The 13,117-nt window shown below is 31.1% G+C and overlaps 1 protein-coding gene across 4 annotated transcripts; it reads left to right on the top strand.

Moving 5' to 3' along the window:
• The first annotated feature begins 3,935 nt into the window (after positions 1-3,935).
• Positions 3,936-8,233, top strand: LOC112090288 (homogentisate solanesyltransferase, chloroplastic-like). Of its 4 annotated transcripts, none has more exons than XM_024161215.1 (10): positions 3,936-4,165; positions 4,472-4,593; positions 5,048-5,194; positions 5,555-5,783; positions 6,318-6,390; positions 6,605-6,697; positions 6,895-6,999; positions 7,796-7,858; positions 7,942-7,974; positions 8,068-8,233. In XM_024161215.1, the coding sequence occupies exons 1-6, from the start codon at positions 4,094-4,096 to the stop codon at positions 6,694-6,696; spliced, it is 735 nt and encodes a 244-aa protein (XP_024016983.1). In that variant the 5' UTR covers positions 3,936-4,093; the 3' UTR covers position 6,697; positions 6,895-6,999; positions 7,796-7,858; positions 7,942-7,974; positions 8,068-8,233. The 4 variants fall into 4 exon arrangements, with proteins under 4 accessions (XP_024016983.1, XP_024016982.1, XP_024016984.1 ...); XM_024161214.1 differs by having other exon boundaries at positions 6,882-6,999; XM_024161216.1 differs by lacking the exon at positions 6,895-6,999.
• Positions 8,234-13,117: the final 4,884 nt, after the last annotated feature.

Below are 13,117 nucleotides of genomic sequence, written 5' to 3'. Positions count from 1 at the left end.
GCAACATCATCTGTAACACACTCCAGAAAACCAGAAGAAAACGAAGATTTTTCAGATTCTGACAATTCCAGTGATGGTGAAGAACTAACTGAGCAGACAATCCAGGAGGCATATGAAACCATGTTCAACAAATGGGTTTTGGTGGTTAAAATGAATAATTCTTTGCGGGAGCGAGTCGATGAGCTTATTAAAGAGAAGGATGTACTTAAGAGGGCTGCTATAAACTATGAATTTCAGACTGTTGAAAAGGAGAAAAAGCTACAGGAGACAAGAGGTGAATTGGAGCACACTCAAAAGTCATTGAAGATGATGAATTCGGGCACATCAAAATTGGATCACATTCTCTCAATAGGAAAAACGAGTGGTGATCGACATGGCATTGGCTATATTGGTGAGAGGTCAACATCCAAAACAGTGTTTGTGAAGAAAACGCCTGCTCCTAAGCCTCCGACTTCCTCCAATAAGAAGGTTACTATCTCATCCCCTCGACATAGAAGGTTTGTCCCTACATACCATTACTGCGGTATACCTGGCCACATAAGACCGAGATGCTACAAGTATTTAAATGCTTTGAAGAGAGGTATGCTCATTAATCCACCAAATTCCGCAAACTCAAAAAGGACACCTAACGTGAAGATTAATGTGAAAAATAATTTGTCTAGATGTGTGTGGGTAAGAAAATCTGATTTAAGGTGTCATAAGGCTTATACTTCTTTAGAAGCATGTCCTAATGATCATGGATGAAGTGACGGAGGTTGCACTAAGACAGGTGTTAAGAGCATTATACATGGAAGAATGCTACATTCAGGGGGAGTAAGACACAATGAAGATTCAAGGAGAGTAAGCTACAGAGATCAATGCCCTCCAAGATATCTAGTGTGAAGTGTTGCACCGAGTGTTCCAACTAATATTACAACATGATATGCGACATCAGTTGCTGAAGACGTGCCTAGGGTGTGAATTTTTTTATTTTTTTTATTTTTTTTTTCGTTGTGTCTTTGGCTTATTTTTGTCTAAAAGGGGGAGAACAATGTAATCCTTTATGTTTTTTAAATTTTTAAGATCATTTGTTAGTTTTGCCAAAAAAATGTCAAAGAGGATCCTAAAAATTCAAAAAACGTAAAGGATTACATTGTTACTTTCATATAGAAAATCCGTATAACTACTTTTTTCCTTTCATCCTTTCAAGAAAGTTGATGTGTGTAATATAATATTGTCAAGACATTGCTTTTTTCTTTTGCCGAAACAATCTGATGTTATCGTAACTATAAATTCAATAAAAACACATTATTGTTGGATGCGAAAATTGCACAAATGAAGGAAATTAAGTGTCCATTTATTTCATATACTTAAACTCAAACTAACGATTATATTATAGTGCATTCCTTTCACAAAAATTTTAAATTTCAAATATCAGAATCAAGAATCATAATTTGAGCATACATTTCAAATAGACCGTTCATACCTCGCTTAATTGGATTTAAGAATTATGGGAAAAAACTTCAAAGTAAATTCATATTAATTCTCAAATCAGTTAAGAGCGTACAATTGTCCAACTCACATCTATACGCTAGAGCGTGGGAGAGTTCGTTCCAAAGATTTAATCTTGTCAGCCGATTTATAATCAAACCAGTCCGTGCATTTAATTTCCATAACTTTCTATTTGAATCACGTTCTTATTTCTAGAGTAGTTATGTTGCTCAGCAGCTCTTTTCTCCATCTGCTATGAGTCAATTAGTTCATATATAATTCTTATTTGTTTTCGTTCAATTAGCCCCCATTTGTTTCATAAATTCAAACTACTCTTCAAACTATTTTGTTAAAATATTTTCTCCTACAAAATTTAAATTTTAGTTTAAATTTTTTTGTTCAAACCTATAAACTATACGGGCTACAAATTTCATTCTACAGAGCTTCGATATGACTTACATGATCTTAATATGTTCTCAATTTCTTTAAATGATGTTGTTTCATCAATTTCTTTTTTATCCTTCTACTTTTCTTCACGATTAAATAATATTTAATACAAAATTAACTTCTAATAAGCTTCGTATTAATTGGGTAAAATTCTTCCCAACATCAACTGCTTTTTCCTATAAATTAGGTAGAGTATTCAAAAAAAAAAAAAAAAAAAAAAACATTATGCCTTGGGAAAAAGTTTTTAGGAGTCTTTCGCCTTTCCGTGATTTTCTTGTTCGATTTCATGTTCACTTTCTTTATGAAATCACATATGGATCCGAAAGGTGTGAAATTATTTCCAGTGAAATATGTTCACGTCTCAAAATCCCTGACCATATCATCTCCATTTTTTTACTTTCTCCTCAAGCCAATGAATATACTCAGGAAGGTATAGAAACCTGACTAAGGAGTTTTCTTCTTTTAATGAGAAATACTAGCATCACTCTCTTTTATCACTCTCTAGCATTCACTGAGACGTGAGAGTCCACGTTTCAAATAATAAATGGAGAGAGTGACAGAAAAAGTCTACAATGCATGATGCTACGTATTGTTCGTTGAGCAATTTGACATCACGGACATGTGTTCAACGTTTCCATTACTTACTTCTTTACTATCCCTATCGGCGTTTACTCCCTGGTCACCACTATTTTTGTCACGACACTAAGGTCAGTAGCAATTTTGCCAGCTTTCTTAAATATTGAATTTATTACCAAGCATCAACTACAATAAATAGGAGATTAGACGACGTTTTACAAAAAAATTGTCGTTTATTGTGTTAAAAAAATGCAGAACAGAGACTTATGTATTTCAAAAATTTATACGTTCACATTAGACTACTGTTTTTTAAAAACCGTCGTGTAAAGCTACATTAGACCATACTTTTTTAAAAACCGTCGTCTAATGTTAAAAATTTTCAAAACAAAAGGCAGACTTTTGCCCGCTCATTCTTTTTCTAAAAATTTTCAAAGTTTCGATATTCTTTTATAACTCCGAGCACATTTATGTCTGATGTGTGTGTATATATTTATATTATGTGATAAGCATCCTTGGTCATTTTTTATAGGTTTACCTAACACACATTTAGTTAATTAATCGATTTAGGTAGATTGTATTATGGTGTCAACAAAATTTGTTGATTTGATTTATAGATCATATTGTGAACTAAATTTCCACCTTCATGATTAACCTAATTCCATACTCAACAACAAATTCTTTTTGTTAACACGTTTAGAGGAAGAAAATATGGGTTAACTTGTTAACTTACATAATCATTTATTAAGTTATTTATTACGTTTAGAGGAAGAAAATATATGTTGGCCGCTTAGCTATTCCAGTATATCGCTATCTTTAGAATAGATTATGTGAGACTATTTTATTGATAAATGTGACCAACACCATAATACGAGCATACTTATTATGTCTATTCTAGCTTAAGCACTTTAATTGATCTTGGACTCTTTAAATGATTGAACTCATTTGTTTCCTTTTCATATTTATTTTTACTAAGTACATTTTACACACTTACCTCTTGAATATGTATGATTTTAGAAATTTGTTGTCTGAACTTTTAATTTTGACAAGTTACATCTTTAACTTGTAAAATTATCAATATGCCTCATCTTAATGATGATTGTGTTAAATCAGTGTCAAAAAAATGTGTTCGACAAAAAAATTCCTACATCCCAATTTAAATGAAACACAAATCTTCCATTTCTCAATCTTTAATCCTTTAAATCTAAAAAAAAAAATATAAGCAAATTTAGTGAAATAATTTTTTACATTTTTTAAGAAACAATCTTATATATTAAAAATATAAGCAAATTTAGCGTCAAATTTAAAATATTTAGAATTATCCTTACACTCAATCGAACAGTCCATATTTCATCAATTAAGACCAACCAGTAAATTATAATCCTATAAATTTGTTGCTCTTCCAGCATTTGTTGTCAACAGTTTTCATTCTCGTTTTTGCCCCATTTTCCTTGTTGATTGAAGCTCTCAGTTTTTTGTCACTCTTCTTTTGAAGTGGCATCTTTTGTCCCTCAATGTTGCAAGGCCACCTTTCATAACAATAGGTCGATACCAATATCAAGTCTAAAAAAATTCTCCACCAAAAAATTAATTGATCATACCAATGAGGCTCCATCGGAAAAGCAGCATGTCCTCAGAGACATTATATGGCCAACATAAGTTCAATTCCGTCCAGGTATATATACTTTTATTAACTTTTATTTATTTATTTATGGTAATCATGCAAATTTTTTGAATATTAGTGTCAAATATTGTTATTTGCATTTACTTAATTTACGTTAATGTGAAATGGGACTCGCAAAGATTTCAATTCAACATTTTTATTTACTTTTTGGCGGGAAAGTTTTTCATCGGTTGTTATTGCTAAACTAACATGCTATAATTAATTGCTCTTGGGGATTGGATAACTACCCTTGTGTTAGTTGCTCCAATATTTCGTTTTGCTATTCAATTTATAAAGTGATCAAATAAATTGTGATAGACACGCGCTCAAGTTGAATCTGCTGGCTCCGATTCAGTGCTTGTCCAAATATATCGTTGTGGATCCGCTTTCAAAAAATTTCAACGGCCCTATGCAATTCTACCAGCAACTATATCGGTCATGTAAGTAAACTTTTACAGAAAAATAGAGAAACAAACTTCTCTTCTTCTTCTTCTTCTTTTTATGGTAGGGTCAAGTGTCGATTTACGGTTAGGTTATACATAAAACTGCTATACTTATCTTTCTCTCAAACTCAACCGGGTATAATTATTTTTTGGCTTATGTGGCTTAGTTTTCAATTGGTGGAGATTTGAAGTTTACACTCTACTTCTCCTTACAGTAAAAGAAAGCAAAAGTAGAAGCGGAAATCACGAATTATAAAAGTTAAACTTCTCAAAATAGTTGCAAGAATACATTAGTGTAAACAAAGTACATTTTTGCATTATTTTTGTCCAACACAAAAACATCAACACTAACATGGTGTTTGATGATCAAAGGACTTTTGGTGTCTTCAAAAGTTATACCAAACTAACTTTCCATAATTCATGTATGGTTGTGGTCTCTTTTCTTGTACAGTTGTTTGTTTGCAAGAGTATTACTTGAGAACCCACAGTTGTTTAAATGGTCTCTGCTGATTAAGGCGGTCCCTTGCCTAATTGCCATATTGCTTGCGTACGCTTATTGTGTTTGCATCAACGATATATATGATGCCGATATTGACAGGTATGCTTGCCAAATTCCATATATACAAAAACAATCCATTTTATTACCTCTAAATCTAAATAATAACCAGACCGTCCACAACCCTTCAAGAAAAATTGTAAAACATATCTCTTTATTAGTTGAAACAATGTTTTTATAAGTTGAAACAATGTTAGGAGCCTTCCTTTTGGGGACAGTTGCATCACTGACCCTAAGGTATATTTAGTCCCCTACTTTCGTTAATCTATTAAGGATTGTGAACAAAGTAATGTGAATATTTTTATTTTAAAGTAAAATGTTTATTTTTAATTTATTTTTCGTCTTATAAATTGTTAGGAAAAAACCTTTTTGTTTATTTTTATTTTTATGTTTTACTTTCAGGATAAATAAGCCGTATTTACCTATACCTGCTGGAGAGGTTTCACTAAAACAAGCATGGCTTTTTGCAATATTTGATGAATTTTTTGGCCTAATGATTTTTTGGCTGATGAACGCCGACCGAATAATTACTTCTCTCTACTGCTTAACTCTTTTCATTGGCACCATATATTCTGCTCCTCCCGTAAGATTCAAGAGATCTTGTGTTGCAACAATCATTCTGCTTGCTTTGGTATATTTTCTTCCAATCCACTAAATATTCATGCGATCAAATCTTTGAAAATTCAGTGCTGCTCAAAAAATACATTATGATTTGGAAAAACATTGTGTCATGTATTTGGAAGTCAGACCTCGTTCGTTTCGTGAATTCGAGTTTTCAATTCGAATTGAGATGTGACATTTTCTGAGAGCTTTTAACTGTAGAAGTTTAAAACTGAAAACTCAAATCGATGAAATGAACGAGACTAACTGACACAATAATGAAATACTTCTTTCTAGAAGCATGAGAAACAGTACTTCAGTATACGAAAGTCATTTTCCTTTCTATTGAAGTGCAGTTGTGCTTGTGTTATTTTTCATTTTGCTGAGTCTTTTATTCTAGAGTTGTTGAAAAGGTGATATTTGTTAGCTAGAGTTAACTTAGAACATGTTAGTATTATTTAAAAAGGTGAACTTAGAACATGTTAGCTTGTCATATATCTGTTTAGAGAAGGGAAAAAAAAATAAGAAAAAAGGTGATATTTGATAACAAGAGCAAATTATACAGACCTGGGGCGTCCTTCACAATGTTGGTATTATTTACGCTGCTACAACATCCCTTGGACTTCAATTTGGTGGAGGTGTGTAAAAAGAATTTAAATTTTTTTTGTTTATTTTTATCGTCTTTCTTTTTCGTTAATCAAGGTTTTGGATATATTATCTCCAAAATTTAAAAGTTTAGAGAACTTTCAGGTTGTGTGTATGAAATAGACGAAAATTTTACCATTATTCTCATTGATTGATTTATTAGTTTATTTTTATTAATCTCATGTTTGAATTTCATTTTCTATGTAGCCCCCCAATTGTCTTTATCACTCTCTTTGGGACATTGTTTTATGTGGTCATTAACGTTGCGAAAGATCTCCCGGACGTCGAAGGAGACATGAAGTAAGTTGTTTCTTTTTTTTTTTTTTTTTTTTTTTTTTTTTTTTTTTTTTTTTTATTTACATTTACATCTATTGAATATAAAATTTTTTTTTTTTTTTTCCATTTTGATCAAGCTTTAGATCGTGAAACAATATTTTAGCCTTTATCTTTAGCATCACTAAAACAGTATTCAACAATATTATAGACATAACATACAGACATTTGCGGCAATATTCGGGCTCAAAAACATTGCAGTCTTTTGCACTGGAATGCTTCTAGTAAATTATATTGGTGCTGTAGTGACTGCTATTTACATGCCTCAGGTAATTTATTTTTTTACCGGAACACTTACTTACATAGTTTTTTTTTTTTTTGAGAAATATTTGCATCAATAATTTGACATCCTAGGCTTTTTTTTTTTTTTTTAAATGTTGGTGAATTTATTTCCTTCCGTTTTATGCCCTTTTTTTCTTTTCTAATTTATTGATTACTAAAGGTAAACTATTTGCTTTACTCCCACTGATGTCATTTGTCCTCTCTAGTCATTTTACATAAGAAAATACTGATTTACTCCAAGTAAATTACCAATAAATTATTCAACAAATTAATTACAATCATGTATTTAGCTAAGTAAATCCTTAATTAACCATACAAGTATTACACTTGAAACAACAAAAAATATATAAAAATGTATACACACACACACGTATATTAACATTCATAGAACTTCATCACAGTTTCCTACTTTCTTTGTCTTATTATTCCCCTTTATACGGAAATTACGGTAAATAACATATTTTTGAAACATGATTAAGTAAATAATATAATTTTAAACTATTTGAAATAAATAGCAGTTTACTTTATAAATGTTTCATTTACAACTAGTAAAATGTAATTTACGTGATAAAAGATCTTTTTATACGTCATAAAATGAAAATTTATGTAGAAAAAAATCTTTTTTACTAGTCATAAATGAAATATTTATATAGTAAGCTGCTATTTACTTTAAATAGTTTTAAAATATGCTATTTACTTTTTTTGTCTTATTATTTCTTTTTGAGTTTTGGAGAATAATATATAAGAATTGATAAACAAGTTCTATTTATTTCTTATTTATAGGCTTTCAAGTGTGAGTTAATGTTGTCCGCTCACGCAATCTTTGCATCGTGGTTAATTTTTCAGGTTTGTTATATATAAATTTCAAAAAAAAAACTTAAATTAAAAGTAAAACTCTTAGGAATACTCTTTCTCTTGTTTCTTTTCAGGCTAGGAAATTGGACAGAGCAAATTATACCAAGGTGATATGCAGGTTCTTGTACCTACATGTTGCTCTAGTTAATAATGAATTATATATTGATATTGATTTCAGTTTGGTTTTGTCATATACGCAGGAAGCAACCACAAATTTTTATCGATTTATTTGGAGGCTTCTTATGTTGGAGTTTATCTTATTTCCTTTCATATAGAAAATCCGTACAACACTTTTTCCCTCTCATCCTTTCAAGAAAGTTGATGTGTGTACTCTAATATTGTCAAGACATTGCTTTTTTCTTTTGCCGAAACAATCATGTTATCGTAACTATAAATTCCATAAAAATATATCATTGTTCGATACGAAAATAGCACAAACGAAACACGAAGAAATTATGTATCCGTTTGTTTTATATACTTATACTCAAACTAATGATTCTGTTATAGTACGTTCTTCTTATAAAAATTTTAAGTTTCAAATATCAGAATCAAGAATTATAGTTTGAATATACATTCTAAATAGACCGTTCATACCTTGCTTAATTGGATTTAAGAATTGTGGGAAAAACTTCAAAGTAAATTTACAAAATTTAAATTTTAGTTCAATTTTTTTTGTTCAAACCTATAAACCATACGGACTACTAATTTCATTCTACAGAGCTTCGATACGACTTACACGGTTTTGATATGTTCTCGATTTCTTTAAAAGATGTTGTTTTATCAGTTTCTTTCCGATCCTTCTACTTTGTCTTCGCGATTAAATAATATTTAATACAAAATTAGCTTCTAATAAGCTTCGTATTAATTGGGTAAAATTCTTCCCCACATCAACTACTTTTTCCTATAAATTAGGTAGAGTATTCAAAAAAATCATTATGCCTTGGGAAAAACATAGGGGTCGGGTATAGATGGTCGCATGATCTAGAGGGGGACTATGGGCCCTATCGCTCGGCGTCGGAATAAGAAAATAACAATTGTGAGCGTCGATAAAGCCATTCCTAAATACCTCGAAAGCAGTTCTTGGTTTAATTTTTTACGGATTGACATCGATAACAAGGCCCGAGAGGCTACCCATCAACCTAATTCCATAACCTCGATTGACGTGAGTATCTATAGGAACAGCAACGGTAACAACTCCGTCGTCCTCATTGTTGATTGGTTTTTGAGCCCCTTACTGAGAGCTCGATGCCGTGACCTCAACATATTCATCAACTTGTCCGTGACCTCAACATATTCATTAACTTGTCGAAGTAGGGAATCTTCACTATCAACTGAAATCATGTTCGACATGCCAACCCCTCTAGGGTCAGAACGAACTCTAGAAGTGTGAACCTCTCGATCCTACCTTTCTTAGGGGACATTTGATGAGTGAGTTTTACTCGCTCATTTAGTATCGTTAACACTTAATATCTATTTGGTTTTCGAGGCTTTTTTTTTTAGTTTTTATGTGTGTTTTTGTTCTTTGTTTGAAGGTTAGATGAAAGTCTATGATTTGACCTGGTCCCATAGAAAATATAATTACAACCAAATCGAATAAATAATTACAATAACTATTTTCTTCCGTTACATTAACGGGTCCCCGATTCTTAGATTCTTCATTCCTCGGCTTTGTTCTTCGTCTTCGGGTCAGATTTCAGCTTCTTCAGGGTTCGGAACACTTCCAGGAAAAATTGCGCATGGTTCGGGTTCAATAGGGCAATATGTCTAAATAATTGACTTTGGTTAAAAATAATTTACCCATAATTTTCTTCCATTAAGAAAATTACTAAATTATTTTTGCCAACCAAAATCACCAAAATTATTTAATCATAATTATTATTTTTTAATAATTAGTAATATATATATATATAACTTTTATATACATATATTAATACATATTATATATATCGTATATATATAATAATAATATATGTGTCTATATATATATTAAGTATCCTTTATAATCATAACGTTTATAATTATAACATATAATATATAACTATTATATATTTAATGTTTATATTTATATAAAGTAATATATAACTATTATATATTCTATAGGATATCGTAAATCATTTATCAAGCTCAATACTTTTGGGTCTGGTCTCACGTGGGACGCGCGCAGATAACAGCCGCAGAGGGCGACAGTGCAGGGGCATTGAGCTCTTCACGGGGTAGCACGCAGGTACACAGGGAACAGAAGCAGCCAGAGATTTTTGAACTATGCAGTTTTTAGGGCTCGAGTGGACAGCAGCTAAAACAATCTTTCAGGCTTCTTTTGATTCAAAATCAAAACCCTAATTCTATCTAAATTCTAGAATTACAATAATTCTAATCTCAAATAAAAAATTACAAATAATTTAATTGAACGAATTTAATTCGATCCATTGAACTCTATAATTAACGACCAAATCCATCATCCATATATTCATCAACATGAATTAAATATAAACATTCATAAATGCAAGTACCTACCCACCACATACATACATAATTAAATATCACATATTTAATATATTAATTTTGATTATCAAATAATCGGAGCATAAATTAATACCGTCTATAGACCGCTCTAATACCAATTGTTGGTTTCCGAATCGAATTCAGATGTGAAAGCGTGGGGTTAGCAGATCATGTATAACAAAAATTTTCATAAAACCTTTGAAATACTCTATAGATTATATTAATTTATGCACAAATAAATTAATCACATTAATTCATTTATTAAGAACTCAATTACGAATAATATCTACCGACCGATTAGGATGATAACTTGAGTTCTTTGACATCGAACAATCCTTGCTCCAAAGTTTTGTGTTTAGAAAACGAATGTCTTCCACGTCAATTATTATAATCTACGAAGACGTGTGTGTGGACACACATGAGATAAAACGGGTTAGAATAAACACTTGAATTTTCACAAACACCAACGCATGCACGATGTGAAATTTTTGGAGCAAAATTTTTCCTTTTCACAATAAAAGAATTTCGGCCACACATCAAAATATAAGGGAAAAATTGTGTCTCACAATTTTCTATCATTCTCTTATTTATAGAATAGAAGTCAAATTTCTAGAAGGAATCCAATCTCTACCTCCAAGATAAAGCTTGTTAATTATCTCTTATTTGAATTTGGAACAAAATCTCCTCTTTTCTTTTATCCATTATGACCAGCCATTCATAAGGGATTTTATCCTTGTCTATGCGCCAATATATGATAAGAAAGGCAGAGAAAATCATCTTTTATCCTGTAGTCCAATTTTAACTTAAATTCAAACTTCAATTTAAGTCAAATTTAAATTAATTTGAATTCTAAATTGAACAACTTATCAAATAAGTTTAAATGGATAAAACTAGATGTGTTCAAATTCAAAATTAAATAATTACATTATTTAAATAATAATTAATTCTCAATTAATTATCTTCGAGTCTTTAATTTTTGAATTCTCTAATTCTAAAATTCTCATTTTGCCCTTTGTGTCTTGTAGAATTACTAAGATGACGTGGGGACTAATGGACCTATAATATTTACTCCAATAGATATAAATTACTTCTAAACTGTGAAGTGTCCATGCGATATAGTCACTGCATATAGATTAATCCTCCATAAATAATTCATAATTAGAGCTAGGTAAAATCCATTAACCTCTCTAATTATATCGTTATCCTTGAGTACCATTGATTCTCTAATGAATAGTGATTCATAAAACACATTCATGAATCGGAGCTCCTACTGGTCCAAGTACTGAATCAACCCTCAAGAGAATTATTTATCTACTTCTATCTCAAGAAGCAATGTATTCCATCTCGTATAATAACATTCTCGGCTACCTACTTCATCATGTCTCCAAAATACAAGGAATAGGATTCAGAGTCTCAGAATCCGTACTGAATAAATCAAAAGACACAAATCCATAAATAGGAGTCTGTTAAGAACTTAGGATTAAGATTATTCTATATATGACCATCGGTAAACTCAATTAGAATTTCTATACTTAATGGAAATTATTAGAAATTCATATTGTGTCTGTGTCCTTATTTCACATAATCTCATTATGCGAAATACACTCATTCAATATCTCGCCATATTAACAGTGCGGATAACACCATTCAATTCTAAATAGGAATGACATGTATTAATAATGTTTAGATTAAAGATTCCAAACTTTAATTAAATTCCTTATGAACATCATTTTGTATTATTATCGTTAAACATTATCCTCTCGTATATAACACTTCTATACAACGTTTAAGGTCACATAAATAATCATGGAATTTCATTGATATTCATAAAATATTCATACATATATGCACATAAAATAATGAATAAACTCCTTTATTAAATAAATAATAAATATCCTATTACATCTCATGTTTCTAGGACACCATTCCCAACATTTTTAGCGTTTTGGCGCTGAGTTTTACGGAACCAGTACATTTGGACAGAATGGGTAGCGTTTTGGCACCCATGATAGTGTTTTGGCGCCCATGATTTCTGCACAGCCAGCGCCGCAGCGCTAGGAACTTAGTACCGCAGTGCTACAACGCGAGAAAAGACGTGTTTTGAAGGCTAATTGTGAGAAAACTTACCCATTGTGACCCTAATGCTCCAAGACATATAAATAGATGATTCTACGGCAATTAAAAGGACTTTTTGGACTGAGAGTGACGGCTGAATTTTGAGAGGAGATTCAAGAAGAGAGGAGAATTGAGTACGGAGAAGAACAACGATAAAAATCTGGAGGCAGAGACGCTTCAATTCAACTCCAAACTAGTTCTTTTCTTTCCTTTCCAATGATTAAGACTTTGTTTAGGAATTTATTTTGTTTAGAGATGAACTAATTTCTTTTTCTAGGGTTATGATGTAGCCGGATTATGAATGTTCAGATTCTCAATCTTATTTTTAAGTACTTGATGTTTAATCCATATATGTTGAGTATTTCAATTTATTCTTAATGCTTGTGATTGTTTGGCCAACTATTACATGATTTTGTATTTGATTTGAGACTGAGAGGTGATAATTAAATAAGTTCTTAATTGAAATACCATGAGTTGTTAGGATAGAGATATCTATGATACTTGTGCAGTTCTTTTGAATTTCTTACACTTAATGATTTCCAACAGGTTTAGAAGTCTGACAGAGATGTAGAGTTTACTTGTTGGATTAAAATTATTGTTGCTTGAGAAAGAATAATAATTGCTTTAGAGAAA

Source organism: Morus notabilis, unplaced genomic scaffold (genome assembly GCF_000414095.1).
Source record: "Morus notabilis unplaced genomic scaffold, ASM41409v2 Scaffold49, whole genome shotgun sequence".
NCBI classification, from domain to species: domain Eukaryota; kingdom Viridiplantae; phylum Streptophyta; class Magnoliopsida; order Rosales; family Moraceae; genus Morus; species Morus notabilis.
This window is presented reverse-complemented; position numbering and strand designations above follow the sequence as displayed.

What these genes read in the sequence shown, in the direction of transcription:
- LOC112090288 (XM_024161216.1), top strand. Translation starts at nt 4,094, where the DNA reads ATGAGGCTCCATCGGAAAAGCAGCATGTCCTCAGAGACATTATATGGC. An exon ending in CCAGCAACTATATCGGTCAT is followed by an intron (nt 4,594 to 5,047) that starts GTAAGTAAACTT and finishes TTTCTTGTACAG; the next exon opens with TTGTTTGTTTGCAAGAGTAT. An exon ending in CAATCATTCTGCTTGCTTTG is followed by an intron (nt 5,784 to 6,317) that starts GTATATTTTCTT and finishes CAAATTATACAG; the next exon opens with ACCTGGGGCGTCCTTCACAA.